At 38.1% G+C, this 10,111-nt stretch overlaps 2 protein-coding genes across 2 annotated transcripts in view; both read left to right on the top strand.

Annotated features, from left to right (window-relative positions):
- The window catches only part of LOC106726136 (caspase-13-like), a 7,734-nt gene extending 1,982 nt beyond the window's left edge, over positions 1 to 5,752 (top strand). The window contains exons 4-7 of the mRNA XM_014539861.1: positions 7 to 201; positions 1,060 to 1,203; positions 2,696 to 2,805; positions 5,243 to 5,752. Coding sequence (XP_014395347.1) covers positions 7 to 201; positions 1,060 to 1,203; positions 2,696 to 2,805; positions 5,243 to 5,341 — 548 coding nt within the window. The 3' untranslated portion in view covers positions 5,342 to 5,752. The remainder of the gene's footprint in view (positions 1 to 6; positions 202 to 1,059; positions 1,204 to 2,695; positions 2,806 to 5,242) is intronic.
- LOC102257847 (caspase-13-like) overlaps positions 1 to 10,111 on the top strand; it is a 48,128-nt gene that overhangs the window by 12,762 nt on the left and 25,255 nt on the right. The gene's annotated exons all lie outside the window — the stretch shown is intronic.

Genomic DNA, 10,111 nt, shown 5'->3' with positions numbered 1-10,111 from the left:
GCCCAGAGCACAGGACCTCAGATAGTACATTCCTGGTGTTCATGTCACATGGCCTCCTGGATAGACTCTGTGGGAAACAGCACAGCGATGAAAACCCAGACGTGCTACCTTATGACACCATCTTTCGGATATTCAACAATCGCAACTGCCCCAGTCTCAAGGACAAACCTAAGGTCATCATTGTCCAGGCCTGCAGAGGTGGTGAGTTCTGATAAGGAAACTCCAAAGAGCATGAGGTGTTTGCAGTGGATTGTGATGTATGTTTTGCTTTTAGGGGAAACAATCCTATACCACATTCAGTGCAAATAAAGTGAATTGAATTCTTGGGAAATGCCAAGGGGAGTTGGTATCATGAGAGATTATCTTTTCAGCTAATAAATATTTATTCAATTTAATCAAAGGTAAGTGGTGAAGGAGATCTTCAGAATCCCTAAGTCAAAGTTGAACACAAATATCTAAACCTTGGAATAAGATCATTTTAATGACATCTGTACATGTGTTACAGGTGTTTTGCCATTCTCCGACTCGAGAAGAGTGTCATTGGAAAGTGGGGCTGTTCTATAGTAGCAGCACCCTTTTCACCTCATGCGTTTTTGAAAGGGAAGTGAGTAGGGAGATGTGGGCACTTGGGATTGCTGGCAACATTTCCTTTGCTTTTTTCTGAATTCCAATCACCTCATAGCGTTTTGAAGCAGTGTTTGGAAGAAAAAGCAGAAATAGTTTAGCTGAAAAATGGTAACTGGACTCTGAAATTATGCAGATAAGGTTTTAACTCCTTTGCTGTTCTTAGAAAAGGGGTTCTTCCAGTTTGCTGATGCCATCACTATTTGCTGGTAAGATGCTGCCACTATTAATTGGCACTTAAAGACACTAGAGGAGGCCAAGATATGTGGTGGGGCAACGGTTTAGTGTGTTTGTGTGTGTGTGTGTGTGTGTGTGTGTGTGTGTGTGTGTGTGTGTGTGAAATTGGTGAGAAACATTTAAAAAGAATGAGGCAGACAATAGTGACAGTCATACTGATAGAGGCACACAGTTTGCACAGAGTTAATGTCTCCACAGAAAATCGCGGGGAATTGTGGGTCAGTGACTCTCCAGCAGCCGTGACAGACAGCTCTTCCCAGTCACCTGAGAACCTGGAGGACGATGCCGTTTACAAAGCACACGTGGAGAAGGACTTCATTGCTTTCTGCTCCTCAACCCCACGTAGGTCTTTCAGTTACAGACAAGGGTTGTGCGCCTAAGGCCACCTCAGAATGATTCTGGAATATTGAGGTGGGCTCCCTGCATCAGTGATGTAAGACACATTTTGAGGGCTGTCAAAACAATTTACATTTATCTGACCTATTCTATGGAAACAGAGATTCTATATTTTCCACTTTTTAAAACTGTACTTTTATTCTAAGTGCTGCACTTTACGGTCAAAGGTATACCACATACTAAACCTAATACAAGGAACCCCATTCCCCATATACCATTTAAAAATGAAATTTGATTACATTTTCTATCAAATCTGTTTAACATTTTGAATAAAGTTTTAGTAGATCCTGAGACTGCCTGCCATCCTTAAATTATCAGCTCCAACTTCTTTTCTCCATGGTTCTCATTTGATGCTTTTTAGAGGGAGCCATGCATGGCTCAACAGGATGAGGAGATAGATCCTTTAAAAGAGGTAGAAAATTATACCCTGGGGCTTAGCAGGCCTAATAATAGGGATCAGTGTTTAGTCCTTGACGTCTAGGTAGTCATGTTAAGAAGCCTCTAACATTTGAATGTTTCTACTTTGCAAATTTTTGTATTAAGTCCTTTCTATTTGTTACCATTTCATGGACTTATTTTTTTTTTCCTCATCCAAGGAGTGAAGATATTTTTTTCCATTAATTTTAGAGACAGTGGAAAGGAGGGAGAGGGGAGGGAAAGTAAAGGGAGAGAGAGAGAAGCATCCATGTGACAGAGACACATCAATTGGTTGCCTCCCACACGCCCCCTGACCAGGGGGCAGGGAGGTGACCTGTAACCCAGGTGTATGCCCTTGACCAGGAATGGAACCCAAGACCCTCCAGTGAGGAGACCATGGTCTAACTGAGCAACACCGCTCATGGCTCATGGAGGTTTGATTGACATACAAAATGTTGTATATACTTAATGTATATAACATAGTGAGTTGGGATATAATATACACCAGTGAAACTATGACCACAATTTCCTTTGGATTTGTTCACCCACTTCGCTTATAATATTGTGAAAGACAGAATGCTATACACTCTGTAAACTGCCTGGAAGCGAGGGAGCCATTTTTTGTTGCTTACTGTATAAGCGTGGGGGAATTCTTTAATCCTCTGGGAGTCCATTCTTTCCTCTGTAAAATGGGGTAATTTCAGTTATCTCTCAAGCCTCTTTTCAAAACCAAGTGAATGAACATGAAGCACATAGTAAGAGTCAGGTCCAAGAATATAATGCAATCATGAAATTCTCATGAGTTATTCCTTTAGTTAAATCTCTGCCAGTTTTTTTACTTTTTTTCTCCTCTTTTTGGAAAATTAGATAATGTAAAGATATAAGTGTTTCCCCTAAACATATCAAGTTAATTCCAAAGCTATGCTTAAAAAACACAAAAGCTACATTAAAAAAAAATACCTGTGAGAAAAGAAAACATTCAAAGGCACATCCCAAGGCTGACCACTCCTTATCTTCACAGATAACATGTCCTGGAGAGACACTAGTAAAGGTTCTCGCTTCATCACACAACTAATCAGATGCTTCCAAAAGTATTCTTGGTGCTGTCACCTGGAGGAAGTATTTCGGAAGGTAAGCTTTTTTCTTCTTCCTTTTCTAATCGTGTGTGTGTGTGTGTGTGTGTGTGTGTGTGTGTGTGTGTGTGTGGGCGCGCTCGCATGTGCTAGAAGACTTTACTTTTATTCTTATTTCAAATGACAATGACAGGCTTTGTCAGGCAAACAAAAGTAGAGCAGTGCCTGGTTTCCATTATCCATGGATTGACATCTGATTTAGGAACAGTAGATGTCAATGCAAAATTGTACGATGTCAAAATAGAACAAAATAATATAACCTGTAAGGTTATTTGTTATGAGCTATACATTGTTTTTAGTCAAAGATTGGAAAGTATTTTGAGTTGATTTGTATGGCTTACTTTATTGAATAAATATCTATTGGGTGTTATCCTACTTGGTGATTATAGTTATCCTTTTGACACAGGTGTAATTAAGATATTGTGTCATAAGGCTACTCAGGACCCTTTTTGTGAGAGAGATGGATACGAAACAAGTAGGCCAGGAAACACATTTGTCATTACAGATTGTGATAGGCTCCATAACATAAAGGATCTAGGGCACTTGAAAAAAAAAAAAGGGAGAAGGTATTCTTTTAACGGAGTGATCCAGAAAGGAAGACCAAACTCCTTTCCCACCTGAGGAAATTCCTTATCCCCCGCCCTTCCTAATTTCTTTTCCTCCAGGGTTCTGAGCACCACTCATTCGGCATATATTCTGTTTGTTCTTACCTGTACTTACTCACTTGAATGCAACCTTCATGAAGGCAGAAATGTGCTCAACACCTCAATGTGCTGGCACATAGGAATTGATATTCATTCAATAAATCAATGCATGAATATCAATACCTTTCTCCCTTTAGGGTATTAAGAATGTGGGGCAGTTTTATTTTCATTTTTAAAAATATACTTTTATTGATTTGGAAGGGGAATGGAGAGGGGAGAGAGATAGAAACTTCAATGATGAGAGAGAATCATTGATTGGATGCTTCCTGCATGCCCCCCACTGGGGATAAGCCTTGATCGAAATTAAATACAGGATCCTTTAGTTCACAGGCCAATCTATCCACGGAGACAAACCAGCTAGGGCTGTATGGTTGTTTTTAAATTAAAAACTGTAGAGAACAGTAGCACTCTGTGGGCAAAGAGGAACACAGCTTTAGTAAACAGGAGAAGATTGCATTGTAACTTGCATTAGGGTCTCCTTGAATGGGAACTTTGGAAATTAAGTCCTGTTGGATGAATAGGAATTAGACATTGTACTTTAGGGCATTGCTAGGAGAAGTCTAGAAATAGTGTGATCAGTGGGGAGAGGTCCTCATCCCCACCACTTGCTGGTGGGAGTGGGTGTGTTGCAATATCCTGAGAATTTTCTGAGGCTCACATGGGAAGGTGATATGTTATAGAAAGCTTCATTTCTGTGCAATTATACCCCCAAGTTCCCAAGGTCCCATTTCTCTTTGTCCTGCCAAGAAAGAAGTACCATTTTGTTTTCAGCAGATCTGAAATCAAAGCCAGTGTCCAGAGTTTCTGTTCCATGTCTCCATAGTCAAATGGAGCATCAAGCTGGCTGATTTGTGTTTCCAGTTATAGTCCATTGAGTGTGAGGTCCACGTGGCTGTGGGCCATGCAGCTATGGAGACAACAGGGGCAGGAACAAAGCCAGAGGAGCATGAGAGCCAAGAGAGCCACATAGGGAGTGAGCTTCTTATCTGCTGGTTTAGGCATTGCCAAATTGGTGCCAGCTTGCAATGGCCCTGCCTAGTCTAGCCAAAGCCATTGTTCCCCAGGCTTGACTGACAGGCGCTTTCCCTTGTCACCCCAACTCCTTGTGCATGCACTCATCTCCCATTAGTTGGATCTCTTCCCTCAGTGGTCTGCAGGGAATGGGCTGGTGAAATTTCAGCTTCCTAGTGAAGCTGCCCAAATAACATGCCTGAAGTGTCTTGCCTTTCGCCTTGCTTCTGTTCTATCATTAATAACTACCTAATTACAATGGTGTCAATAGAATCTCATTTATCAGTCCATGACAAAATCTTCAGAGGTCAGCTTGTTGGTTAGGATGTGAAAGTTGTTGTGTTCAGGTTTTAGGAACAATATTTGAGTTTGTGTCTTATTGAATTCAGGATTAACCTTGCAGGTTGAAGGTAGAGTATTTTTGAGATCCAGTTCTCATGAATTGACTCCAGGAGATCAGTTAAGATCTGTAGATCTGAAACAGAAAAAGAAAGTGAACTTTGAAAGGCCTTGGGTTAGGCATGAGGTGTTTATTTTGAGATAAAGAGTATATTCTGACATGGGGCTTTACTTCTGAACAGTAGGGTAACAGTGACAGGGAGTTAGAATATCCATTGGCTTGGTCCATTCATTCCCAGAATATTTTGGCTCATGGTGCAAAATGTTTTCTGAGAGTGGATAAGAGTTATGTTTCATCTAGAACCTCTTTTTTTTTAAAAGGTTCAACTATCATTTGAAAAGCCAGATGTTAGAGCCCAGATGCCCACCATTGAACGACTATCCATGTCAAGATATTTCTACCTCTTTCCTGGCAATTGAAAATAGTAAGTATCAAAGCTGTTGGCAGGTATAACAAATGGGAAAGTGATACTGGCGGTGAGGTTCAATGGCTAATGACAGCCAATTGCTTGGGTAGTCAAAGTAATGTTGCTTATGGATGTAGTTTAGTGACTAGATGTTATTGTTTTCCTCTACTTATATGAATCTGGATCCTTCTCATCTTGATAATCAATTAATCAGTCAACCAATCAAGGAGAAAAGCCCAACTAAGACGGGAAATAATAAACAATCAAGGACACAGGGTAGTAATTATTAAAAGATAAATGTACTCATGCTTCCATTATTTCTTGATATTTCTCTCTCACTACACACACACACACACACACACACACAGAGTTACCAAACATTGCCTCAGGTCCTGGAAAGCAAAACAAACAAAAAAACAACAACAACAATAAACAAAACAGAAAACAAAGGAGATGACTGAAGGAAACAGGGTATTGGTCCTTTAAGTGCAGATATCACATTACTGACCTTGAGCTCCTGTTACCAAAACGGAATAAAATATACCCTGGACTGTAATTCTTGTGTTGATGCAGATTCTGGCTTTCTAACTGTTCTCTCAATGTAGATTGCAGAGTTTGTACTCATATCCTTAAGTACTGCTCTGAAACCCTTTCAAGCACCCATGTTAACATACATTTATTGTTTGGGTAAATATATTTTAGAGTGGGTCCAATGAATTTAGACCCAGCTATTAATTTACTCACTCATAACAGCTTAATATCACACTGTATTGTAAGTGTATTGTTAATCTTTCTTTCAACATCATTATTTAAATTAAATTTTATAGTAAAGTTTATCTTACTACTTTACATCTTTACCCACCTTCTTCTACTCCTGGTTTGTGATTCCCTGGTGGATAATTGCATAGATACTTAATCAGAATAGCTTTTATTGCCTAGTTAGTATAAGAGGACCAAATTAGGGATTGAGCCAGATGTTTTGCTGAAAATTATGTGTAGACGAAATTGATTTATAAACAATCTTGTTGTAAATTCAACAAGAACACTCTGATGAAACCTCGTGATGGAAACTTTGATAATGAGAAAAATTTGTGCTAAGAATAGTTAATTCCCAATCTCTGTTTTGAGTTTCTTTCCTTTTCTTTTCTTTTCTTTTTTTTTCTTTTCAAGTGGTGCCCACCTATAGAAAAATATTCCATATCCCCCCCTAGACATTTAGAGGGCAGAAATGTCATGGGACCAAAAGATTTTTAAGACTTTTACAATGTACCTATTTACCCTATTTATGAGTCATTTCCATAATGTTTTAAATATACAGTTGACCCTTGAACAAAATGGAGGTTAAGGGTGCTGACCCTTTAAACAGTCGAAAAATCCATGTATAACTTTTGACTCCCCAAATTTAACTACTAATAGTCTAATGTTGACCAGACGCCTTACCAATCACATAGCGTCTATTAATGCATATTTTGCATGTTATATGTATCATGTACTGTATTCTTACAATAAAATAAGCTAGAGAAAAGAAAATGTTATAAGAAAATCATAAGGAAGAGAAAACACATTTACAGTGTTTATTTTAAAAATCCAAGTACAAATGGACCCAAGTATGAATAACCCCCGTGTTAGTCAAGTGTCAACTGTATATCTCAACACAATGGGAGGGCAGAAGGGATGCTTCCTGGAAGAGGAAGAGGAAGGGTAAACCCTGGAAACAAATTCCAGAACCAAAACTGGAGGGAGGAGGTGGAGGGGAGTGGGCTCAGAGGGGAAGAGTATCTCCCTCGGGTCCCCCAAAGCTCTGAGCCACTCTCTCCATAGCACCCCATTCCCAGGGGAGTCCTATGGCCTCCCTGCACTTACAAAGCACTAGGTCTCTGGTCTTCTTCTGTGGTCAAAGGTCATAAAGTGGCCTTTACACCATATTTTAATCAGAAGTGTTGCATTAAAAACAACAGCTGGGCCATAACTGGTTTGGCTCAGTGGATAGAGCGTCGGCCTGCGGACTGGGGGGTCCCAGGTTTGATTCCGGTCAGGGGCATGTACCTTGGTTGTGGGCACATCCCCAGTGGGGGGTGTGCAGGAGGCAGCTGATTGATGTTTCTCTCTCATTGATGTTTCTAACTCTCTATCCCTCTCCCTTCCTCTCTGTAAAAAATCAATAAAATATATTTTAAAAAATTAATTTGGCATTTGGTTCAAGATGGGATGACCTTACTGTATTTGTATAGAAATACAAATATCATGAGATAGGAAACGGAAAGACAATGGGGAGTGTCAGCAATGGGAGAGAGAATATTAAAATTTCTGGAAAGCTGAATATTGGTAGAGGAATTTTGGCTCCATGGCTATCAGAGCTACTAAGTGAGGATATATACTACTTCTGTTATATACACATATTTGAATGAATACATATTTGAGTACATAGCTGAACTGAATTATAATAAGATGCTCTCAGTTTCAAATATAACCATAATTGTTAATATTTATTAACATAATTGTTAATAATAATATTAACTCTATATTAAAATTGTTTTAATAATTTTGTTTACTATAAAGGATTTCATATATATAAGAAATCAATTTAACCATCACAGCAACCCTACAAAGTAATTACTATCAATATCTTCATTCTACCTATAATAAAGCAAAAGAATATGTAGTTTAAATGACTTGCCAAAAGTCACTCAGTAAGTAGGTGAATACACCATGATTTGAACTCAATTTGACTTTCTCTAGAATATGAGTTATTGACCACTATTCTGAGTTGTCTGTGCAAAGCCATGAAAAACAGAAGCTATAAGAGTTCTGAATTGTAAGGTTTAACTGAATTTTGAATTGTAATGTTTAACTCATACTAAAAATATTCATAATTTTTATATTTCTGGACTAAGCTGTCTGTTTAGAAACATGAGACACATCACAAAGATCCTAAAACACATACTATAGAGAATTAATTCTTCTACTGTGTGATAATATTAAAAAATCCAATAGCATAAAGATTTTCACACATCACCACACAGTTGGAAAACACACATACACATGCACATATATAATAATACTAGAGGCTCATACCACAAAAATTTGTGCACTTGGCAGGGTCCCTCGGCCCAGCCTGTGCCCTATCGCAGTCTGAGACCCCTCAGGAGATGTCCACCTGCTGGCTTAGGCTGGCTCCCAGGAAGATGGGGCCTAAGCTGGCAGTCAGACATCCCTCTGGCAGCCCAGGAGCCTTTGGAGGATGTCCACTTGCCAGCGGGGAGCAGGCCTAAGCTGCAGTTGGACATCCTTAGCACTGCTGAAGGAGGCGGGAGAGGCTCCACCACCACCGCTGTGCTGGCAGCTAATAGTCTGGTTTGTGGCTGAGCAGAGCTCCCCCTGTGGTAGCTCACTGGCCACCAGGGGGCAGCTCCTGCATTGAGCGTCTGCCCCCTGGTGGTCAGTGTGTGTCATAGTGACCAGTCATTCCCAGTCATTCTGCTGTTAGGGTCAAATAGCACATTACCCTTTTATTATATAGGATTGCATATGCATATACTAGCTGCATACACATATAAAAACAGTAAAGAAAAAAATAATGAACTAAGCATTAAACTTGAGAAGTCAGAAAATACTGAACCAATAAGGAAATAGAAAAATGAAAATAGATATTAAAACACAAAAATCAATGAGCTGTCATGAAAAAATAATAATTGAGCAGATCAAGGAATGCAAAAGCTGGTCTTTAAAAATACTAATAGCAGACATTCAGTAAGATTGAGTATGAAAAATAAGAATTAATAGAAACACAATATTGGAGATAAAAATGGAGCATAAGTACAGTAAAATTATAAAATTGTCTGCCATACATAATATAGATGAAATTCTAGAAAAGATAAATTAACGAAATTAATCCATGAAGAAATAAAAAGGGTAAATATATCAGTAAACATTAAACATTATTTTTTGTTATATCTATTTGCAAAAAAGTTAATATCAGTAAACATTAAACATTATTTTTTGTTATATCTACTTGAAAAAAAGTTAACAGACATAAATAAATAAATAACTATCTTACAAAACCTATAAGAAAGTGATGAGCTTAACTTTATATAAATATTACCATATAATAAAAATAGAAGTAACCACTTTAAATTATTTTATGGGACTAGTACAAAACTGATATAAAACTAGAGAAAGTGGAGGCAAAGTTAGAAAAACATAGGCTGATTCTCAAGAACATTGATGTAAAGACTCTAAATAAGTTGTTAGCAAAACAAATCCAGCCACATTTTCTTAATAATAATTTTTAGCCTGTTAGTATTTGCTCTGGGAATACTATAATTATAGTTGAATAACAGAAATATTTATGCTTGCATTACTCAAATTAAGAGATTAAAGAAAAAAACTATATTTTAGGAAGTTTAGGAAAGCATTTAATAATATTCATAATTCAGTAGTGATTTAAAGTGAAACCTTAGATAAATGGGAAGAAAAGCAATTCCTGAATTAACAGCATGTACCTAAGAAAAGCTTAATAGTAAAATTAGAATAGAGAAAAAACAATATGAGAGAATACAGGGTGTCCCTCCAAAATATATATTAACACCTGATAGCTGAATTTTGAAAATGAAATGTATTTTAATAAAAATTGCCTTTATAATTATTCAAAGTATGTGTACACATTTTTTGGGGAAAAAAAATATATATCCTTATTGTCATAATAATAAAAGGCCAAGAGGCATCACAACTGAAATGACCAAACAACCGGTCACCATGACGGGACCCCCCCCCCCCCCCCCCC

Source organism: Myotis brandtii, unplaced genomic scaffold (assembly GCF_000412655.1).
Source record: "Myotis brandtii unplaced genomic scaffold, ASM41265v1 scaffold105, whole genome shotgun sequence".
Taxonomy (NCBI): domain Eukaryota; kingdom Metazoa; phylum Chordata; class Mammalia; order Chiroptera; family Vespertilionidae; genus Myotis; species Myotis brandtii.
Note: the sequence above shows the minus strand (reverse complement) of the source record. Positions and strands in the feature narration are given on the sequence as shown.